Source organism: Crinia signifera, chromosome 9, assembly GCF_055691185.1.
Source record: "Crinia signifera chromosome 9, ASM5569118v1, whole genome shotgun sequence".
NCBI lineage: Eukaryota > Metazoa > Chordata > Amphibia > Anura > Myobatrachidae > Crinia > Crinia signifera.
In genome coordinates, this window is record NC_139225.1 from 100606332 (window position 1) to 100631612 (window position 25281).

The following is a 25281-nucleotide window of genomic DNA, read 5'->3' on the forward strand; positions in this document are numbered from 1 at the left end:
TAAGAAACTGTTTATAAATAATAATAATAAATAATACCAGTCCCCATCTACTAATCTACCTTTTGAAGGTATTTCATTTTGTTTAAACATTGATTTTTATTCCAAGATAACAGACTAAAATGTTCAGTATGTTTGAATATGATATTAAAACACTAATTAAAATGTGTTTCTAGCACCATTTGTAAATACAAGGTAACGTAAGCTAAATGTAATCAAGTCGTTTGATTTTTATCTCATGTTGAATGTAACCATAACACCATATTGTCCTGAGCTATTGTGATATTGAAGCAGCAGTTTTAGAACAAGGTATAATAAAACTGTCATGTAAACTAGATGCTTACAGTTATAAGAAAGAACCCTTTGCATTTATGTTGGCTCGTTAAAATTACTTAAATCGGGGAAAACATTTATTTAAATAAAAATAAAAATAGGAAATTTTGGCAGTAGATTATAGTTAAAGTATTTATATATGAGCAGAATCCGATGAGTGTTTCAGCACATTCTAATTTCCTACAGCCAATATATTTTCAGAGCCGCTCTTAAACAAATTTCTATTTTTAAAACAATAACAAATTGATAATAATTTCTGTACAATCAACTTTTTGGATCATTACAAATGTCTATACATTACACATTTAGCTTGAACCACTATTAATACACAAGAGTGGTTATAATTAATATGGGGCTGGTGTAAGAGGCAAAAAAAATGATGATAATGAATGCTTCGGATGGAAAATATATTGGGCAGACTGCCTTGCCATTTGAAGCTGTATGTAATCTGCCATTAGCCCTGCGGAAACTTTCATTAATATGGTAGTAAATATGACTTCTATACCTTCATGCAAACCCAGCTACTTTGTAGGCAATCCAATGGGATTGGTTCACATCCAGTGTTCACAATAGTAGAACTCCATGTTAAATCCCCTAGGGATCATTAATGCAATAAAAAGGCTACTATGTTAGTACCGTATGTTATGTACCTGGGAGACTTAGTATCAAGCTAAAGTCAAGAGTTACTCTCACCAGAGAAAAGCATGCTTGAAACTTTTATGGATATACAAGAGTCTCTTTCGAGGAAGTAGGGGGGCCATAATAGTAATTCAAATATATACATAGATAAGGTGTACATAGTTACTGTACATATCTAAATTCACATACAGTACATTAACATATGCAGACTCTGTTATCAAGTCAATCATTTCTCCTGGAAAGGAGATTATTTTAGGTAAGTACTGTATGCTTTTAAAACTGCCATCAATTGTTGGTACTTATAGCTTCATAAGGGCCTTTTTCCCCCTTCCTACATGGGTAACGCAAACCATATGGAATTAGCAGAGGTGGAGGGGATTGGTATCATGGGCCCCACCTACCCCTAAAAAGAGACATCATCAATGTGCTTTTAAAGAAGGGTGTGGCCTTAAAGATGCAATTCAATGCAGATCTCATCACCAAGTGCCTGGACTCAGGAAGTGAACTGGCCTTCGTCCTCGGAGCCCAGGAGCTTCCACAACATTCCAAAAGAGTAGATAAGTATACAGTGTCACAGGTCTATGAGGCATGTCCCAGGGTTTGCTGGGACATGTAGTTAATTCTACAACCGCATTTAAAATGTATTTTAATTTTTTTAAGATTTTCCTCTATCCAATTGATTTCAATTATATGTGTATTTCTATTAGTTTTCTGCACTCATTACAATAAAACATTTAACGGTACTTATGTATTATCTGGGCTCCCATGTTAAATGCACCCCATTTTTTCATACCTCTACTATCCAACTACGCATGGAGTTGATTTTATATAGTGTGGCGAGCGCAGTGAGCCACCGTGCCCGAAGCGTGGGGAGGGGACGCGGTCTCATAAGAAAAACGGGAGCCCAGATATTACATAAGTACCCATTTAACTAATCTTACTGTCTTTCAAGCAATCAAGGTGAAGATCGAGGTGTTTTAAAATCTGTTCATGGCGATTTTCCAAACTGCCTATAATAGATATTTACATGACAATCTTTTAATAAAGATTTATATTTAAATTGCCTTTGAAAGTCCTCTCCACACAGCTTTATCTGCATGTTTCCCTCACTTCCAGTCATTGTGCACAACCCAAGATAATGCAGTATATGTTTAAAAACTGTTATTTACTCATATACTACAGTATATACTAAATCAAATCATATCATGAAATACAACAACGTATTGTAAATAGTTGTGTATGAAAAACTACTCTCTAAGGGGACTCAGAATGACAGAAAGAGGTCATATTTACTGAGGATTCCCAGAGCAAACAAGGTCAACAAAAGAGCATAAAACATCATCAAGACTAAAAATCTGTTTAGCAAATGCGTCAGTCCTATGTCAGTCAGTATTACCCTCAAGCAACCGAAACACAAAGGAAGTTAAACATAAAATAAGTTACAGTGTTTTCTCTTTAATTAACCACAACAAATATCTCTTTTTAGGAAGAACATAATTGGGTCCTGCAGTCATACATGCTGGATATTTTTCAATAGTGTGTGTGTTTTTCATTCTGTGCTTTGTCACATGACACAGCCAAAATGCATTCAAGTTTTTTTCAAATAAAAGCAGCATTTTCTCCATAATAAATCTACTAATAAATGAAGATAATGTTCTTGTGCTCCCATTAATAATCTAAACTGTGATTGCACTGTTTATGTGTTATAGATGCAATTCTGCATTGACTGTACAGGTGCACTTGCCAGGACACTTATGTCAGCATATCAACATACTGTATGACCCCCACCACCACCATCACAATTGGTTGTGACCCAGCACCCCGAATTCTTAAATTGTGTCAAGCATGGGAAGCAGATTTGTTCTTCTCTTATGAGTGTGACACCATGTAGTGACCATATCACAACACTGCCCTCCCATCACAACTTGGAAGAGTAGCGATCAGTAGCTTCACAGATAAGAAGCTGTCAGCTGTTTCCCATCCATATGAGCAGCTGGAGCATACTGAAAAAGTGACCAGGATAACATAAGGACATTCATTTAGTGACATTACGCATTTAGTGTTTAAGACCCCCAAAACTAGGTGACTGCCTAGGTTCACTTACAGGTGCATTAGATCCAGGACACATCATACCTACCTTCCTGGATCCTTTGTTGTTGTTTTGTGGGAGACTGCCAATTATATTGAAAGAGTGCTTGGTCCTCCCACATCTCTCTCATTTTCTAAAGAAGTGACATGGTGACAGGAACAAGGAAGGTCCATGGGAAGAGGATGGAGACCACCATGGCATGATTTTATTATAAGCATGTGATTTGGCTTGCAGGGATGGGGCTCAGTTAGGGCCAGATGTATCAAGCTTCAAAAATTGATAAAGTGGAGAGTGATAAACAGCCAGCAAATCAGCATCTACCGGTCATTTTTCAAACCCAGCCTGTAACAGCTGGTTGGCTGGTGGTTTATCTCTCTCCATTTTATCACTTTTTGAAGCTTGATACATCTGGCCCTCAAAGAGGTTGTCACAGGGTAGTATTGTATGTGAGCCATATGTTACATGACTCACATATCAAGTACTGGGACTACCTCAGGTATGTCTCACTGCTGTCCGATTCCTCAGCCACATTAATATAATGTTGTAATGAGCCCAAACGCATTTTCCCCCTTTAATTGCTGTACAGGTCGAGTATCCCGTATCCGAATATCCGTTATCCGAATTATTCCGAAATACGGACATTCCAGAAAGTGAAAAAAAATTTTTTTTTTGCTAAAAACTCACTGGGGACATATGTAACAGCATCACTGGGGACATGATATGTACCTGGCACTATATATGTGCAAGACAATGATTGCTTGGCATTCAAATTCAGTGCTGAGATAGTACACACATTTTGTTTCACGTTTTGAAACCTTGTTTTTTGAACAATTAAAATATGTTTGTGTGTATTTTATGTGGTAATAAAATATATTTGTGTGTATATTATGTGTTTATACAGCATAAATGCAAGATACTTCAAAATACATCATTGAAATATTAAAATATTCCGAAATACGGAATAATCCGTTATCCAAAATTCTCCTGGTCCCGAGCATTTTGGATACGGGATACTCAACCTGTACTTTGTTTAATAATAAACATTTCTCCAACTGCTGTTCAATGTGATCTATCTAGTAAGTAGACGGCCTTGGGCTTAGAGATTTTACTACTAAACTGTAAATTAAGTTTGAATGTTAGCAAACAATGGCAATATTATTAATGCTCTTTTTCTCTTTTCATTCATGTTGGTGTTCTGGGTTGTATCAATTAATTAAAAATACTATTTATTGTATTTTATGTTTAAAACACAAAACTTGGATGTAATACAGTATGTCTCATAATTTCCAGCAGGCGTAACATTCACTGACATTTAGAAAAACAATCCACATGGATGTTTTACTTTACGCATATTATTTCAATTAGGAACTCCTCACTGAGCAACCTCAGCATAAGAGTCACTGCAGCAGACCAGTGTTACATGTCCTACTACTTCAATACAGAGCTTCGTTTTCCAACTTGTAGTTACTGTACCATGGTAACTGGACAATATAATAAAGGACATTCAAAACATGTGGTCCCATTTACATTCCTAATTATTTTTTTATTTCCATAGAAAAGATTTAAAAAGTATTTTCTATGTGTCTGATTATCTTGGGATAATATGGAGAGTAATAATGTACCAGCCAAACAGCTCCTAAGTTTTATGTCACAGGCTGGGTTTGAGAGATGAAAGGAAGGAGCTGATTGGTTGGTGTTTTATCACTCTCCATTTTATCACTTTGAAAGGCTTAGTGCATCTCGCCCAATGCATTTTATTATAGGGTGCCCCCCATGACCTTGGCATTCTGTTTCCTTTGATCTCCTTGTAGACAAATTTATAAAAAAAAACAAAGATTCATATAAGATGAAAAAAATAAATACAAAACATAAAGGAGAGTAGTAGCCAATGGCAGCTCAGATCACAAAAAGCAGTGAGTCATGGGACAATAGGTGGTACACATAGTTCACATAAATAGTGATCCATCCATATCCACTTTCATGTGTTAAATAGGCTTTGGGTCGTGGGAGGAAGAGGTGAGATCAATAACCAGAGGGGGCAAGAAAGAAAGGACAGGGGGTATAGGAAGGAAGGAGAAATAGTATAGAAAGGAGGGGCTTGGCGGAAATTGGGATACATGGCTAGACACCGTTTACAGTGTGCAGAGTTATTTGAAACATACAGTTTACAAGGAAACTCTTATTATAGCTGCAGTGAAAAACATCAGAAGGGCTAGAAAAGCAGACCTGACAAAGGTACATTTTATAAAAAGCTTACAGCAGATATGTACATACACAGGGGTCAATTAAATTGCAGATGTGTCCTCACACATGCCAGGTTCCGTGTGACAGATAAACTAGTGCTGAATATCAAATTAATCAGTGCTATGTCTTGGTGCATTCTAGCCACACCACATTGCGCATAAGACACATTTTTGGCAAATAAAAAAGGTAAAAAGATGTCCAGTACAGGTTATGTATCCCTAATCCAAAATGCTCGGGACCAGAAGAATTTTGGATAACGGATTATTCCGTACTTTGGAATATTTTTATATTTGAATAAGGTATCTTGGGGTATCTAGCATTTGTGTTGTATAAGCACATCAAACACATGAAATAGACACAAATATATTTTATTTGTGCATTAAACAAGGTTTTAAAACATGGAACAAAGTTTGTGTACTATCTAAGACACTGAATTTAAATACCAAGCAATCATTTTATTGCACATATTTAGTGCCAGTTACAGATCATTTCCTCACTAGTGCAGTTGCAGATGTCCCAGTAGGTTTTTAGCCAAAAAGAAAAAATAATAGTACATTTTGAGAAGTATGGTTTTCAGAATAATTTGGATAACGGATATTTGGATAAGAGATACTCCACCTGCACTAGGAAAATTGCATCTAACCTGGTGGCTCACTCATGCCAGACTTTTGATACATGTCTGTAACACACCCTTGAACATGAAGGCGGCAATTTACTATTCAATTGTATGCAAAGGCTGGCACAGGAATCGGAACTTGCCCCCTCGGCCTAGATTCATGAATTTTCTGCACAGCCCTGTGGGCTGCGAGCAAAAATACATGATCTGGCCATTTGATAAACAATTAACTCACAGACAATGAACCTACAATTAAAGTCCTATATCCAAAATCCTATTGTGATAGGACTGGAATAAAGGTAGTTCCAGATCTTCTGGTAATCCATTAATTCTTAATTCTTATATTACTCTTCCATCCTCTGTACTTTTGATTTTCTTGGTTTTCAAGTCATATTATACCATGTGATGGTTAATGGCAGCACTGTCTATTCCTTCCATTTATGCTGTCTCTACATCCTTCTGTGATGATTCTGGAAGCTTCACCTGAGAACAGGTGGTATCTGTGTATTCACCTACAGCAATTATCATCAGGCCAATCGATATTACCATGTAGGGCCTTAGTGGTCCTAGATGTGATCGGCACTGCTCATACCTTGAATAACTTAGTATCTTAAACAGGTAGAGCACCTTAATTTCAGACAATCTTTGAGATGTACAGTAAATCCAATAAGCATGCTGACAAACAAATGTTTGGGTCAAAAGGCGTTCTACAGTAAGAGTGTTATCTTTGTTATCTTTGGGGTACTTGTCCACTGGTCCCTCTTCACTTCTAAACATGGATCCTTCTACCTATGTGAATGAATTATTTGACAAAGTCATCAAGGGGGCACAGATACTTTCCTCAATTGTATTAATACAAATTGTGGTTTGCTAATTTATTATGACTTAAATTGTTTGTTTTGTCCAGAATACAACATGGAGACATGGTTTATCAGCTACAAATGGCATGAAAATCAAAAGAAACCTTTATGTAGATATCGACTGTGTATTTAAGTAAGGAGGGGACCTTATAAAGTATATGCGGCGACAATCCATATCACATACTTAATCAATTTTTTATTGTTGTGTTAGTTGGGAACTCATCAGTTTGTACTCTTAATAATTAGTGGTAATAATAGTTGGATTTAAGAATGGTCTTGTGTTCTGATGTTGCTTCCTTTTACTTGTTCTTCTATGCTGTACTGTTCACACTTGAATTTCGTTCATTGTATGTGAGCATTTGATGATAATAAAGATATATTTGATTTGAACTTTCCATATAAATCAGAACTAATAGAGACAGAATTCTGAAGGAAAGTTGTACAGGTGAAGACAAGTATTTATTTATGCTGGATGTATTTAGATACACAAAGCTATTATTATGAGTCACAAAAAGGACATTTGATTAATCATAGGTGTTGGTTTCTTAAAATAACTTCGGTTAAAACTCCTTAAGATTTCACATGCGTCTTAGCCTGAAATACCATTTTCATAACTTCTAATAAAATGTCACTTCTCACTTAGCATAATTTGTATGTGAATGTCTGAACCTTTTACATCCAGGACTTCACTAAAAGTGCCAGAGTAGTGTCTTGGGAACATGATAAGGTTAAAAAACAGTCACTATTTTGCATAGTAATTGGTGTTCGCTTCACAGATTATGTGGAAATTAACATTTAAAAGAATCCGGCAGCCAAAATTGGCTGTAATTCTGTGCCATGAAGGCTTACTGTAAAGGGCTTCATTAGCCAAGAACAAAATCCACTAACTGGGCTGAGATGATCTATTTGCATGCTAACAGGCAATGGGCAACATCTGAAAACAATAATGCTCATACGATATTATGATCACAGAATATTCTAATCTAATAATATATTCACTAATAAATATTTCTAGGGATTGTGTCAATCATTAGTAATTATTAGCTACTAATAAATGGAACACTCTGCCCCATGACCCCTCTTCCACTATACATTCCCCTATTGAGAGCCTCTTCTCTATTGTGGTCTACCTCATCCCCGTGGACAAGGGTTAAATTGAGGTAGAATGGGGTGGAACCGAGTTCCACCACCTCTAATGGTGAGGTGGAGCATTTTAACCTCCACATTGGTACTGCACAGTAATTCTCACAGAAAAGCATTATAGTTTGCACCGCCAAAAACCCTACCACTGGCCCCGTCTCTGCCTAATGGGGGGGGGAAGGGGGGGAATTTGGGGGCATAGAGAAATGAGTTGCCCCACCTCTGCATGGCCACTTTAAGCGCTGCCTGTGGGTGCTGCTGGGATGCAGATGCCTACGGTGCGCATCTCTGATCTCACTGTGCATGACATAGATGGGACTATTAATAGCTACCAATAGATTTGTATTTTAACTAATATTTTATATTTTAGATTTGTTATTATTAACGTTATTAACATCTGCTTATATAGTACCAGCATATTTCATTGTGCTTTACAGTTACATCTATATTGATTTACTGTTCATTTGGAGAAGTTTATAATTACAAACTGAGTTAGTGAAAAGTACACAATTTAATTAATGCATTAATGTATTACTAATTACATCATCTAACAGGTAACCCTGTTATCAGTAAATAAGTACAGTAACATTTACAAAGATTGGCCACAGAAAATAGATGTTGTAACCCACAGAGGATAATTACAGGGTTATAACTAGGGAAGTGCTAGCAGTGAATTTAGTGGTGGCATGGTAGCTGCCCTGGTGCCATCTGTATTTGATGCCTCAAACAGTATCCGGCAGCCTGGAGAGCCACTACAGAGCATCTGGTATCATCTTCTAATACAATCAAGACCATGGGCGGATACAGAGTTCTGCCAACAGTTTATGTTTTCCAGGCCGTCTGTGGTTTTGTAAAATGCCTCGGTAAAGAATGCATCACGTTTGTAAATTTAACAGTAATGTCTACACTTGTATACGAGCTAGGTCAGGGGTAGCCAACTCCAGTCCTCGAGAGCTACCAACAATTAACATTTTCCAGGTCTCCTCACAGAATCATAAGTGAAATAATTAGCTCACCTGTGGATCCTTTAAAATGTGTCAGTCAGTAATGAGTGCACCTGTGTACCTGCAAGGTGATCTGGAAAATGTGAACTGTTGGTAGCTGCCGAGGACTGGAGTTGGCTACCCCTGAGCTAGGTGGTCAGGAAACTGAGAACTGTTGTTAGATCATGAGGACTGGTTTGGCCATACCTAGTTTAGACAAAAAAAGTAAAACATACAGTATGACTTGTTTTGGGTTACAGCAAAGGGCATAGGTATAGTCTGTGCAGGGGCTGCCATTGCTGTAGGGCCATTGACCCGAGTCATATATTTGTTTACCATGTGATGAAATTAGCGGCTAATCAAATGGGCTCCAGCCTAAAAATTGTTACTTGTAAGCGCTCATATAGGTGGCGGTCCCTTTCTCTGCCTACAGCTCTACACTGATATGAGATACCTTAACTCCCATGCTTACATTTCACCTTTACAGTGACAGCCGAGTTTATCAGTGAGCCTGAAACATCTCAAAAGTAGGTTTGGCCTTGATTATAGCCTTTATGGAGTGAGCTAAGACATGATTGAGCTATGAGATTCGGACTCTCTCGATAAGGGAAGGTGTGGTGAAATTAGGGAAGATCTCGAAACATTTCTAGCATTTCCCTGCATTGGGAAGTATCTCCCATAGGTAGGAGCTAGTTGGTGCCTAACCCCTCCTCCTCTCTATTTACACGTACAATGTAATCTGCAATCTTGTCAGCCATGAAGGACCTGCAGATTTGTGGCTGTTATGTAAGACTTAATAGCTGCCAAGGAGCTTCAGAAGGAGCAGCAAATAATGTGTAAAAATAAAGGCAAAATAAATCAGGGGACTTCTGAAGTGTTTCCTAAAAACATTAGGTGGTGGCCCCTGTAAAATGTTACTATTGGGCCCTCAAAGTTCTGGCTATGTCCCTGGTGACCCAAATTTTCTTCTGTAGTGATTTCCTAATTGTCTTGCTCTGTCATGACTATGAATAACTTTACAACTTCCTTACCATTATCCACTATCTGTGTTCACCATCAGCACACCATTGCATCCACCAGCTGCACTTGCACCTGTGTTTGTGTAAACATTGCCACTGTGGAAACAGCTATGCATCTAAGAATGCAGTCTGATAGCAGTAACACAACCATGATCCTCCCATATCACACCCAGGATGGGTGGCAGCCATGCAAAAGATCTTAAAGACTGCTGCGCACCAGGTGAAGATAAAAGCACCATGGAAGCCCTGGATGGGCATTACCCATGCAAAAGAGCTTGAAGGCCACCACCCACCAGGTCAAGATAGAAGATGCCTCGGAAGCCCTGGATGGGCGGCGGCCCATCAGGTGAAGCTAAAAGCGCAGTAGAAGCCCTGGATGGGCAGCGCCCAAGAGAAAGAGCTAAAAGGCTGGCACACACCAGATGAAGATAGAAGAATACATGAAAGCCCTGGATGGGTGGCAGCCATATATAAGAGCTTAAAGGCCACCACCCACCAGATAAAGATAAAACCACTGTGTAAGCCCAGGATGGGCGGAATCCATGCAAAAGAGCTGAAAGGAAGCAACCCAAAAGATGAAAAGAGAAGACGCCATGGAAGCCCTGGATGGGTGGATGCCATGCATAAGAGCTTAAAGGCTGCCACCCACCAGGTGAAGATAGAAGAGACCATGGAAGTCCTGTGGGAGGTGGCAGCCATGCAAAAGAGCTTAAAGGCCAAGAGAAGTCAAAGCAGGAGTTGGCACCACGGCGGTGGCCATACAAAAAACTGCCAGCCCCAGCAGATGCCACCTATAGGCTCATGACTCATGTATCTAATGGAAAATCCGGCACTGTATGACGGTGTAGAAAAAAAAACTCATGAAATTACATTAGACATTCATGTGCAGAGGGACCTTTTTTAGGCGTGCCTACTCTCAAAAAAGAGCGGGACTGTCCTGCTGTAATAGGCACAGTTGCGAGATATGTATTAGAGCGGGATTAGGTCTAAATTGAAGTGGGCTAAGGGACCTCCTGACGTCACCAGGGAGGAGAGGGTGCAGAGAGAGGATGAGCAAGCTGAGAACAAGGGTCCCATCTAAGAAGGATTTTGTCAGAACGACTGAACTAGAATAAGGCCCATAGTTACTCATAGAAGAAGGAAGCACATTACAGGACAAAGTAGTATTTCCATTCAGAAATTAGAATAGGGATTGGAATGAAATCTGCAGGAATATCATGATGGAGAACCCCCAGAGTAATGACAGTTACACACGGTGGTAGAGTGCAGATGTTATTATACTACCACAGGACTACATCAGAGGAGTCACACAGTGTTGAGGTTGCGCTCTCTGCCACAATATATATATATATATATATATATATATATATATATATATATATATATATATATATATATATATATATATATGAACATGTTCTCCACTGAATTCTCTCCCCAACCCTTAGCAGTACTCAGCTTTACAAATATACAAGTTGTGACTGTGATACTTGGAACTCTGGAGACCACAGAACTATGCTGCTAACAGCAGATGCCACCTATAGGCTCATGACTCATGTATCTAATGGAAAATCCGGCACTGTATGACGGTGTAGAAAAAAAAACTCATGAAATTACATTAGACATTCATGTGCAGAGGGACCTTTTTTAGGCGTGCCTACTCTCAAAAAAGAGCGGGACTGTCCTGCTGTAATAGGCACAGTTGCGAGATATGTATTAGAGCGGGATTAGGTCTAAATTGAAGTGGGCTAAGGGACCTCCTGACGTCACCAGGGAGGAGAGGGTGCAGAGAGAGGATGAGCAAGCTGAGAACAAGGGTCCCAAACGGACCCTTGTGGGTTTGCTTCCCTTGCCACGCTTCGGGAACGGTGGCTAGCTTCACTCGCCACCTGGTTACTAAAGTCAACCAGTGGTGGCGTAGATAGTGAAGGAGCAAGCTCCCCGGCCTTGCTCCTCCCCCTGGGCGTGAAAGGTCTCTTAGCCAACTAGAATTTAGCAACTACCATTAGAGCTGTGGAAGGTTGAGAAGTCATTACTCAGCCAAAATCTTCCTTTTTCAGCTAATAAAGGTCAGCTCATTGTAACTGGGATGTTTTACGTTTGAATTCCATCATTCCTCATTATGCTATTATTATAATTTTATTCATAAGGCGCCACAAGTGTTTCGCAGCGCCGTACAAAGGAACAATACAGGGAGACAAAGCTTGGCATAACATTGAATAAATAACAAAAATACAGTACAAATAAAGAGCGCCACAGATCAATACACATTACAGCTTAAATGTAAGTAGTGAGGACTCAATCAACATACAACTAGAGGCTTGAGGCCAATGATGGAGATGAGTATGCAGACAAAGATGGTCACTGAGTGTTGGAGTATAGGAGAGCTGTGAGTGAAATGTGAAGAGAGGTGGGCTTTGACAACAGGAGGGAAGTGGGCCCTGCTCGGAGGAGCTTACAATCTAGTAGGAAGGGGAGACAGACAGATTACAAGAGGTGCAAGCGAGTGGGTGGTGGTTAGATAGCAGGATGTAAACAGGCAAGGGGTCGGAGAACCAGCTGGTTTATGCAGTGGAAGGGTATGCTTTGATGAATAGGTGAGTTTTCAGTGCCCGTTTGAAGCTTTGCAAGGTAGGGGAGAGTCTAATGGAGCGAGGGAGTGCGAGGGAATGCTAAGACTAGTAATAATAATGTTGAAATATATAGTAATAGCATGCCCCGGAGAGAACACACATATGCGTTTCATGTTGACACTGTTTTCATTTCCAGGGTCAGATGTACTAAGCTTGAAAAGTGATAAAATTGAGAGTGATAAACCACCAACCAATCAGCTCCTAACTGACATTTTTCAAACCTAACCTGTGATATGGTAGATAGGAGCTGATTGGTTGGTGGTTAAGTACACCTGGCCCTATGGGACCAAATATATTTCAATGATAGGTCTATAAATATCAGTTAACTAGCAGTTCTGGGGTAGAAATGCTGCCCTTATATTCACAAAGAAACACATTTACAACTATGTCATTTTCATTTCATACACGTGTATTTGAGTAATGATGCATTATATTTTATTGCACGCAGATGATAGATTATACAGTATTTGTATCTCCTGCTGCTATATTTATCACAGTGAGACAACTACTGTATTGTGCTCACGATTAGTATAGCTTTAAAGCTTCAGCTGCTTCAGTAAATATATCAAAGGAATTAGTGGAGTTCAGCAGGTGAGGATATTGAGAAGAGGATTACGAGAACAAGGGTGCAGCAAGGTTACAGAAGAAAGCACTCACTTTACAATTGTAACTGATCAAATCATTGACCGGGATAGTGTCTTTATGAAAGAAAAAGTAAACCAGTGAAGTTATGTTGAAAGGGTCAGTACTGTTACATGTATACGTCTTACAGGTATGTACAAAGGAAACAAAAGCAATATGATAAAGTAGGAAAGTGATGGGAAGAATAAAGTGAAGAGGTTCTTATGCCAATCACAATACTGCTGAGAGATCTTGTACACCTTCAAAGCTATAAAAAGCACCAAGGGCGCTGACAACCCTGTGTTAATGTTATCTCCTTCTTAGAAATCTAGGCAAAACCCGGGTTACCAAATAGGCAGCAGAGGCACCGGCCTATGGGCTCAGAGACTTTTAGGGATGTGCAAGAACATCAAATAATACTGAATTGATCTAGAAAGAAAATGACAATCATGCTTTTTTGTTTCAAAAAGATGGATAACAATTTATCAACTCAGAAACAAAAACATTACAATAAATCTCTATAGAGAGAATATGATATTAATGTGTTGATTAACAACTTAAAGTACATACTATATAAACCATAGACATCAGATTCACTTTACAGCTTCCAGACTGTAGACTGTTCGTTGGTAATATGAAAACATATTTGGGGATCATTTGTGAGGGACCCCTAAAATTTTTGCTCGGGTAGCCCCAAGGTTTTGACAGCTGTTTTTTATCCGACACTAAGTCTAGGGGTTACATGTGCTACAGCATGTACCACTTTTGAAGGCCAACACATTGCCAGCAAGGTTGGCCACTGAATTTAAAGGGGCAATTATATTCAACACAAGTCCTGGCATGTTTTATATATATATATATATATATATATATATATATATATATATATATATATATATATATATATATATATATCTATATATAAGGGTCAAAACTTCTGAAGATTTAATCCACAGTGGATTTGCATAGGAAATCCACTGCTGAGAAATGAAAGGGAAAAACACATTAGGGTACAGTAATACAAAGGGCAATAAAGAAAAATTGGGCAAAATAAGAATAATTAAAACCATATGGGGACAAATCACAAAACTGAGAAATTTAATGTGAAGGCTGCCTGATGCATAACTGCGAAGAGTTCTGATTAAGGCAGGGTGGTGCTGATTTTAGGCCTCTGCCACTCTGTGACTCTGTGACTAAGGGCCTTATTCTAGTTCACTCTTTCTGACAAAATCCTTCTTAGATGGACAAAACCATGTGCACTGCAGGTGGGGCAGATTTTACTTGTGCAGATATAATTGGATTTGGGTGGGGTTTTACTTCAAAGTGAGATCTATATTGCAATGTAAAAATAAAACAGCCAGTATTTACCCTGCACAGAAACAAAATAACTCACCCAAATCTAATTGTCTCTGCACATTTTACATCTGCCCCCCTGCAGTGCACATGGTTTTGTCCATCTAAGAAGGATTTTGTCAGAAAGAGTGAACTAGAATAAGGCCCTAAGTGCCAGCTTTGTGTCTAGTGTTTGTGTGTAACCGAAACACTGACATCTGCTGGCAACAAATAAACTACATCTCTTTCTCTTTCACACATACAGAAACCCAGAGGCAATCACAAGGTAACAGACTAGCTTTTAAAGCTTTTACTTTGAGCGGCCTTAGCTAGTAATATAAATAAATATATTAATATAATATAGGGGGTTATTCTAGTTCACTCTTTCTGACAAATTCCTTCTTAGATGGACAAAACCATGTGCACTGCAGGGGGGCAGATGTAACTTGTGCAGATATAATTAGATTTAGGTGGGGTTTTACTTCAAAGTGAGATCTATATTGCAGTGTAAAAATAAAGCAGTCAATATTTACCCTGCACAGAATCAAAATAACTCACCCAAATCTAATTCTCTCTGCACATTTTACATTTGCCCCCCTGCAGTGCATATGGTTTTGTCCATCTAAGAAGGATTTTGTCAGAACGACTGAACTAGAATAAGGCCCATAGTTACTCATAGAAGAAGGAAGCACATTACAGGACAAAGTAGTATTTCCATTCAGAAATTAGAATAGGGATTGGAATGAAATCTGCAGGAATATCATGATGGAGAACCCCCAGAGTAATGACAGTTACACACGGTGGTAGAGTGCAGATGTTATTATACTACCACAGGACTACATCAGAGGAGTCACACAGTGTTGAGGTTGCGCTCTCTGCCACAATATATATATATATATATATATATATATATATATATATATATATATATATATATATATATATGAACATGTTCTCCACTGAATTCTCTCCCCAACCCTTAGCAGTACTCAGCTTTACAAATATACAAGTTGTGACTGTGATACTTGGAACTCTGGAGACCACAGAACTATGCTGCTAACAGCTGCATAATGTCTTCATTTGAATACGTTCCCAAGAGCTGTCTCTCCCTGGGTTGCTTGCTCGCCATATAATAATGTATGACACAGTGACAACACAAAGTAATAAAATATACTGTAAACTAGTGGTTCCCGGAGGAGCCCATAGAAGCCTAGTGGTACTTAGAATGTCTCAAAAGAGGAATAAGCAGCTGTTAAGCAAGGTTAATCCTGTGCTTTACAGGGATCTGGACATTGTCATCAGTGTTGGAATCTCTAGATCATAGGGTATTAATTTGCTATTACTTACTTAATATAACATAGTCCAGGAATGGAAATGCTTATTTATATATTACGCCAGATAATCATACATAAATAAAATAAATCATTTGAGATGTTGTTATACACACATATATGATAACAGGGTGGTTTTTATATCCCTATGCTATACATGCAGAATACATAGGACCATTGGAGTAGCTACAGGGTGGATAGGCTGGCAAATGTACAAGGACTCCACCAAGCTCTGATATCCAATAGGGCTGAAGCAACGACCTTCATTTCCAGACTGCGGGATCATTGTCTGCCATGACCCCAATGGCGATGCTGCATTATGAACCAACCTAACCCCTCCCACTTACTGCCACTTAACTAGAGTGCTTCTTCTGCCACTGGGGTCCGTCTGTGGATAATTAAGTACATATCTCAAAACCCCCTCCCACTCCCTGCAGAAATCCTGATTGTAATGCTTAGATGACCGTGGTACAGGTTGCGATGGGTAGCAGTTGATTTATCGATGGGCACAATAACAACTGTCATAATCCCGTCACTAAATGACCGACAGTTAAATTACCGACATTCATTATTCACAAGTTCACATTTATCACAAGATATCATAAGTTCACAGACTATGTTCGTGTCGACCTATGTCAACATAGACACCAAAAAAAAACATAGAAACTCATGTCAGCATATTGACTTTTCGGCATTTTAAATGTCGGTATTTTGACCATGTCGGTATTTTGAACATGAAAAAAAGGGGTGTCACGAAGATGACTATAAGAGAACATATGTGAGGTTTTTTGGGGCACACTTAACAAATAATAATGGTGAAGGTGTAAATTGAGTGATTGATTAAGAATTAACTTTTAATAAATATGCGCTAAAAGAGAAAAAAGGTGAATACGTCACTTGTGTTGGCTCACAAGTGATTTGACTGGTCACCTTGCGTTGAGAGTCCTGAACAATATCTTTTGAGCTGGCGCAATGATGGAGTAAAAATAGGACCTACCTGTCAACAAAAAATAGTAATAATAATGGCTTAGTTAGCACACATGCTAGAGATTTTGGTATTTTGAACATGTTGTGTTTTATCTGTGTCGATATTTTGACTGTCAGTCAATGGGTGTTGGTACTATGACCTTTTTATTGTGTCCGTTGTGAAATCCTACAGAAACCATTGTGATGTACCTCCTTTAAATTACAGCCATGATTAATCCTACTTTTCCCAGCTCCTGCGATGCAGCACTGTTGCAGGAGTCATTCTGGAGGCTGCAAGAGGAGCCACATGTTGTCACTCATGAGCTCTGCAAAGGTCCAAGGGAAGGGGTACTGTGGCTGAGCATGTGCAGCAGCTTAGCTGCAATTGCGGCAGCTGGCAACCAGAGGTGTGACTAAATGGCGGCCATTGATAGGACAACCTGACGTCCGAGAGGAAACCAGTCCGGCAGAACATTGACATCCCTGGGAGGTATCTATCTCCCACAGATGCTTGCTGCTGCTTTTGAATTACAATGAATTGCATGGCTGCTTCCTTGAGGCTGTGCAATTTCATACAAACATCAATTATCCCCTTTATTACCTGGTGACCTTAACTTAATACCCAAGTCATGCAGTTAATTGATAAATTGCCTTTATTTAGTTTGCTATGGTAACTTCCCATTTATCTAATATGTAGGACAGTATATTATTTATTTCAAACATGTCTTGTATGTATCTACCACCAACATTCTGTTTTAATAGGATACAATTTATTATCTACTGTTAAAATTCAGTTTCTGTTGGTAATAAAAAATACTTGGAAAACTAAATAATTTGGGGATTTGGATTTTTGGATTATTTTTGGATACAAACAATCAAAATGAGTAAGAAATACACAAGTGAAACAGAAAATAGAAGCACTGGTATAATAATAAAATAACTTACGACTTTTGTGGGATGGATTTCACTGCAGGTTTGCTTGTAACATCGCATCGTTCTAGGACAAACACATAAATGTTAATAGCTGTATATCACGATTGAGCCACATACAAGGAAATATACATGCTATCAATAATATTATTCATGTATATATGAGTAAATCTAGAACTTTGTGACTGTCTTCCCTTTCTCTGCGCTCTGTGCTGTAATATTTGTTCCTACTGACTGGTAAATACAACTATTGTCAGTGCCTGCCCAGTTCTCAATCATTTCCAAGGCAATTACTGTTTGTGAAAAAAAAAAAAAAAATTAGATGGTCACACATACACATCCATTTGCATTGCGGAGTGTACTGTGTATTGGCTTAGCAGATAAGGTAGTGCGTTTGTTCGGCCGGCGTTAACCCGCTCGCTAATCAGCAAAAAAATTGCCACTTAGCGCATGAACCAGAATCAGGCCCTATATAAGATACTTAAATAATGTTCTTTTCCATTAGGACACACACAGCTACCAGAGGGTTATTACATATGAATATACTGAACTGAGTGATAGATGTATGACGCAGTGATAAGGGAGGAGTTATCACCGGCCAAACCCGGCCAAGTTACAGGCTGGGTTTAAAAAGGGGCAGTCAAGAGCTGATTGGCCGGTGATAAAGTACCAGGCACTTTATAACTTCTCCTCCCTTATCACTGCTTCATACATCTACCTCTAAGATCTACATCTAGGAGTAGAAAAAATGATTGTGGCACAGTGGAAAAAACAATTGTTTCCTATTTTAAAAGTTTGATCGTAAACAAATAAAGAAATCAAATAAAGTGTTGCTTTAAAAAACCACGTATTATTTACATTTTACTAAAATACGGATATCATGCTCTAAAAACAAAACACAGTGGAAAACACTGAAAGGGGTTTATTTACTAAGATGGGAGTTCTATTGAAGATTGCCCATAGCAACTAATACGATTCAGGGGCAGATTTATTAAGCTTGGTGAAGTGATAAAGTGTCTGGTTTTTATCACCGGCCAGTTACAGGCTTGGTTTGAAAAATGACAGGTAGGAGCTGATTGGTCGGTGATAAAAAACCAAACACGTTATCACTTCACCGAGCATAATAAATCTACCTCTGAATTTCTTATTTGTTTAGCACCTTCTACAGGATAAAAGTGAATAAACCTCAAACCTCACAAACCTCTTAGTGACAAAACCTCAAAATGCGCAAAGGAAAAAAAAAAACATGTTATTGGCCATGGAAAACGTTTTTCTAGTTTGCTTTACAAGATTAAATGAAACCTGACTTGTTACTATGGCTAGTACCAACCATTCCACTGTACCAGTTTTTATACAAGTACCCACTAAATTGTGGTAAGAAATCTGATCAGTTATATTAAGTTTTATCAGTGGAAAAGGTACAAAACAAAATTGCATGACTCGGATTTTATTTAACTGATAGGAAAGGTATTGTATTGTATTGTACTCGCTATTAATAAAACATCTTGTAGTGCAAATTGTATTGTAAGGCAATACAATATGATTATCTAGGTGAACAAAATACATACTTTGTATGCTGTATCCTGAGGTCAGATGTTGAGAGTCCTGTAAAAATAAACATAAATAAATCAAAACAGTAATCCACATATCATCTAGATATAAAGATTTAGGTCACATAGCTAGAGGCTTGTGCATTATCTCCGTCTATCAATCACATGTTTAACCTTATCTAAAATTCATAAGACTGGAGTAGGGATTAAATGATAAGAATAAATAGCCAAAATGTAAAAGTACATTATACTGTTAAATTTCAGAAAATACATTATACTGTATGTCACACATTTCAGCAACTTTATGCCTACTTAATAATGTTGTACTCAATTTTATTGGTGTTTCGATTATATAATTTCGTAGAAATTATCCACGTTTTCTTAACAGTAAAAATAAATAAATAATAAAAAAGACCATATCATATCTCGAATATTGACTTATTTTGGTAGAAAGATCGCTAGATCACTAGCAGAATATGATATTGACTGCTAATTTGTGTGTGTGTCTGTGGGGGGGGGTTTGTTACTATAACTAATTAAACAATTCCAGAAATTTGGATGATTTTATAAAGACCAAAATAGCTCTATAGAAAGGGTTGCCTGTAATGGAATTAATACATTGTCCCAAATGTTTTCACTTAAATTGGCAGGCACTGGTCAGACTGCGGTGATGTAGTTGCTAGATATAACTCAGCAATTAATGAGTGCCTATTTCAAACAGCGACATACTGTGCAACTGATTCTTCAATAAATGCACACAGCAATGACTTTATTAAAATAATAAAGTTTTAAAATGACATTACGGCAACTCTAAGCCAGGGTACATACTTATTTGATGGGCGGTATGCCATACCGATATGCTGACCATCAGATAGTTAGCTGTATGCATAAATGATCTTGTGCATAAACACTTTCCAATCTTAACACCCGCCAGAGACACTGGAATATGCCTGTCCATTTGTGACATCATATTTAATGGCTGCTGTAGCCGAGCTGTTGAGAGCAGATCGGCCTTACACACAGCTAGATATCTGCATGATATACTGTACAGTACCGGTATCGGCTGTGCTGCAGGGCCAACCTGATAGGTGTGTGAACAATATATTTCAAAGACATTATATTTGTTTTGCAGAGGTTGGGATGATAGAAATGTGGGTAAAACCCAGTTTTGTTGGTTTTTATTGGTTTTCCGAATTCACTAAAGCCACTCCAATGTGGCTACATTGTGGAGGGTAACACCTGCTGTAGCTGCTTTTACCCCATAGAAACCTAAGTGCATCTCTCCGCTGCCCTGGGTGAGGGATCCAACATGGATCACTCCAAGCATGCCCCACAGCCACCGGCATTACTATGCACATGGACTCCTGGTTCACAGACCTGGAAGACCAGACACAGACTCGGAAATCCAGGCACCACCCAGAGTGACCTGAAGGATCAATTGCAAACCACAACTAAGAGACTGCATCTTTGATTAAGCCTGTACCTTATACTCCCTTCCACTGCCAAATAAAGGGAGGCAGTAATATGAATTTGCTTGTTCTGTATAACTGGACCGGAAGAGTTATAACATAACAGTAAAAAGTAGGAGTATTTGGTGTATGTGTGTTTGCGTATGTGTGTGTGTGGGTAGAAGGGTGTAGCTTCCTGTGTCTCGAAATCTAGTGATATTAGCTTACCTTGCTGGGTATTGAAAACTTTGACTGCTCAGCTTTACATGGGGTGTGTATTGCAGTCAGAGGAGGGGGCCAAGAATGGGTCATTTCCTATTGGACAAGAAAACAAGCTTTAGAAACGGAGGTGAGTGTGAACAGTACATCTCAAACTGTGTAGTCTACAACAGTGCTCCTTAGTCTAGAACAGTGCTTTTTAATACAGGATCACAAATGTTAGGTTATCACTATGACTTCAAAATAAAAGATTCCCAATAGAATTTACTGAATATTTGCCAATCAAATGGGCAAGACATTCTTGGTATCTAACAGCTTTCACACCTGTGGTGAAGAGCACCGTTGGGTTGAATTTATGAAGCAGTGAAAAAAGTGGAGCAGTGTGCTAGTGGAGAAGTTTCCTATGGCATCCAATCAGCTGCTATTTAGAATGTTATAGAATGGACTTGATAAATGTTACCTCAATGCTGATTGGTTGTCAATGGCAACCTCTCCACTAGCTCGATTCTCCACTCTTCCCACTGCTTCACACATCACACGCAGGCAACACAAATGCTTTTTCAGATCATATTGTCAATACTTTCACAAGCCTTTGTTTCCATAGAGAATTCTTTTAAGTTATTATGGCCATTTCATGTTAAATGATTAATGTTTTCCCAGTACTTCCCAATTAAAATGGAAAATAGATCTTCAAAGAGACCACATCACATCAGATATATCTGTAATTACTTAATATTTTACATTAAAGACATACCAGGATATCAGCAAGACACGCAAGCTCTGACACAACAAAGCGTACAGGAAAGATCAGTTTTATATGTGTGACCTGACTGGTGACCTGAAGGTTTTCTGTATGTGAACAACTATAAATAATACACTTGCCGATTTCACTGAACTGACTGAAGTATCCGATTCAAGTGTTCTTGTCCATCACCATTGAATGATATTGATTACTTTAAAGTATTATTAATGGATTTTCAATATGACCCTAAATTCTGAAGAAGCACTTTTACGGTACTTTCAGAAATGTACAAAATGTTCCTTCATTTTAGTGTCATTTGTTTCATTTTTTTTAAATAATATAATATAGGAATTGAAAAGCATCTTGATTTCAAAGTAATCTTTCTATAAATTACAGGGACTACTAAGAGAAGAGGAATAATTGGGAAGTTTCACAATTCATCATAAATTAAGATTCCCATTGTAATCTGTGGTATAAAATAATTGGTCTTTACATATAAATAATGCACATGAAATTCCACTGATACCAATATTTTACAATCTTTACACTATACAGCAGCGGCTGAACCCTGTGTGTGACTCATGCTTCTGCCACTAGTGCTATATTGTATCATTTAGGTCCAAATGATACAGTTCTTTGCTGGTTCTCCTCTTACCTATCTGATCGCTCTTTCAGCATTCACTTGATACCACCTCCTCTTCATTACCTTTATCAGTTGGAGCACCGCAGGGCTCAGTTTTAGGTCCTCTGCTCTACTCAATCTACACCTCATCTCTTGGCAAACGAATCATCTTTTTCAGATTCCACTATCACTTGTATGCAGATCACACTCAAATCTATCTATCAACCCCAGAGTTGTCACCAGTGGCCTGTGTCTCTGAATGTCTCTCTGCTAGCTCATCTTGGATGTCTTCTTGCTACCTCAAACTTAACATTTCCAAGACTGAATTAATTCTATTCCCTCCAGCCAGGAGGAGTCACCATCCTGGTTTCTCCTTCACTGTCGACAACGTGACAATCTACCCTACCCCTTAAGCTCGCTGAATATGGGTCAACCTTGACTCTGAACTGTCCTTTGTTCCCTACATTCAGTCTGTCTCTAAATCATGTTACATGCATCTTAAAACATATCCAAGATACTACCCTATCTTACACACGACACTGCTAAAACACTAATGCATGCACTCATTATCTCTCGCATTGATTATTGCAATAGTCTCCTCATTGGTCTTCCCAAGAACAGACTTTCACCACTTCAATCTTTTTTAAATGCTGTTGGGAGGCTGATCTTCCCAGCCAGATGTTCATCTTCTGCTGTTCCTCTCTGCCAGTCTGTCCATTGGTTGCCTGTATTCTACCGTAGTCAATACAAAATACTTCTACTCACATTCAAAGCTCTTAACCAAACCACACCAACCTATATCTCTTCACTTATCACAAAATATCTCCCAACTCGCTCTCTCCACTCTGCACAAGATCTGCATCTTTCTTCTGCACGGATCACTAGCTCCCACTCACAGTTACAGGACTTTCATAGAGCTGCACCCATCATATGGAATGCCCTTCCACGCACAATAAGACTCTCTACTAGCCTCCAAACTTTCAAGCATTCCCTGAAAACTCACCTCTTCAGGCAAGCCTATCATATTTAAGTTCCATATGCATAACCAGAGGCAGAACTCTGGGAGGCAATGGAGTAATCTGCCGCCGGGCTCCTGCTCTCAAGGGGGCACCTCTTTACCACTGCCAGTTTAAATCCATTAATTGAAAGCCATCAAAATCGCTTCTGTGGCTGAGTTCTGAAATATCTATGTGTTTTTCTCTCTCTCTGTATATACAGTATATAGTGTATATTTCATAACATAACAGACTATATATATTTTGATTAATGTTGTGTGTGTATGCGTGTGTGTGCGTGTGTGTGTGTGTGGGGAAGGCACCAATATTCATATTGCTTCCAGGCAACTGGGACAAACTTACGCCACTGCGCACAGCCCTCTGAGGCACTTATGTATTTTATAGCTTCCCTTCTGGACTTGCAGCTTGGTGGGACTGCTATGCTATTACTGGTGCCTGTCCTTGTGATTCCCTCCTATTTCCCTATGTAAGCTTGCAGCAGGGATCTCCAACCTTTATGTATGTCTGCTTTACCTAGTTTGTTCTTTCAGTGTTGTCAACATTTGTAAAGCGCAACGGAATCTGCTGCGCTATATAAGAAACTGTAAATAAATAAATATTGTACAGACTAGAGAAGAGTGTGCATACGGTACGTTTTGTCAAACACTTTCATGAAAATCAGAACACAGTAAAAAGCAAAGGTACTGGAGACATGGCTGCATCATATTGTCGATATGATTATGTCACCTTAACAAACAAGCACCCAATCACCACCACTCTTGGCTATAGGCATGAACATAAATAGGTGTGCAATCGTACAGTGTGCAGGGCCACAAGGGGGGGCACCATTCCTGCCCAATGGTACCAGAATGTGGCTTGCATGGTGCTTGGAATGGCATCATGAACTCAAAGGGCTGTATTCAATGCGGTCGTTAAACGTCAGATAGCCGAAAACAAGACACCCATACCATTTAACCCCAATGCCGGCCAATCAACCTATTAAACATTCTGGGGAATCCTCGCTGTCAGAGGATGGTGAGGATTCCCTCAAAAGGCGTGATTCACGGCTAATGCAGGGAACCCGCTCAGTAGCGCACGCAGGGGGGGTTTCCGAGTACCCAGAAACCCAGGAGTCTAAGGGCCATTGTCTGAAAGCTGAGGGTCCCCTCTTTCCAGGAGTACAAGAATTTTTAAAATCGGACCTTGGGAACCGGAGATATCTGACTTCAAAGCAGTGGTCCCCATCCAAGCCTGTTAATTGCTGTTCCCAGGCAGATATTTCAGGTTCTGACTGACGTAGAAATTTTCTGAGGATATATTCCAAAAGCTGGGACTCTCCCCCTTTGAAGGACACTTGAAGCTTGTCTCCACTATTCCCAGAACCAGAGATAATCAGCCTTCCAGCAGCTGGTTACTGCTCCAGCTCCACACACCTGGTATGTAGTTTTATATCGTTGGCAGATTGCTCTGCCTCTTGAACTCTGATCCCCTAGTGCCCAATAGCATTTGCTAGGTGGGATTCTCTAGTTTTTAATTCCATTAAAATCCAAGAAATCTATTTCCGGGAACTAGAGATATCTGCAGTCAAGCAAGTTGTCCTCCCACCAGAAAATTATGAATAATAAGCCCACTCCACTATACACCACTCCTCTGCATATTAAACATCCTCTACCACCCTTGAAGTTATGTTTTAGGGCCCCTTCATTCAGCCCAATGCCCCCTTCTCCCACCATCTGTGCAGTAAAGGAGTAATTAGTGGAAATTACTGATCCAGGCCCTACATGTTGATATAATACCCCCTTCCACCCGCGGGACATCAAAACATATACTGGGTCACCTAAGTGTCCATCTCCGTACTTTGCTCTGCCCCTCTGGAAACCCCCTTCTGAAAATCCTGCGTTTGCCCCTGCCGCTGCATTTAGCTGGGAGCCTCACTGTTTTGACGGCGTGTGCAGGGGGATCAGTTGAATAC

At 39.1% G+C, this 25281-nt stretch overlaps 1 protein-coding gene across 3 annotated transcripts in view; it reads right to left on the reverse strand.

The window, feature by feature from the left end:
• AFF2 (ALF transcription elongation factor 2) overlaps positions 1 to 25281 on the reverse strand; it is a 481449-nt gene that overhangs the window by 161035 nt on the left and 295133 nt on the right. For all 3 annotated transcript variants that reach the window (XM_083159453.1, XM_083159452.1, XM_083159451.1), the window contains exons 5-7: positions 20960 to 21046; positions 19302 to 19338; positions 17749 to 17800 (exon numbers count right to left, since the gene is read on the reverse strand). In XM_083159453.1, the coding sequence (XP_083015579.1) occupies positions 17749 to 17800; positions 19302 to 19338; positions 20960 to 21046 (176 nt within the window). The remainder of the gene's footprint in view (positions 1 to 17748; positions 17801 to 19301; positions 19339 to 20959; positions 21047 to 25281) is intronic.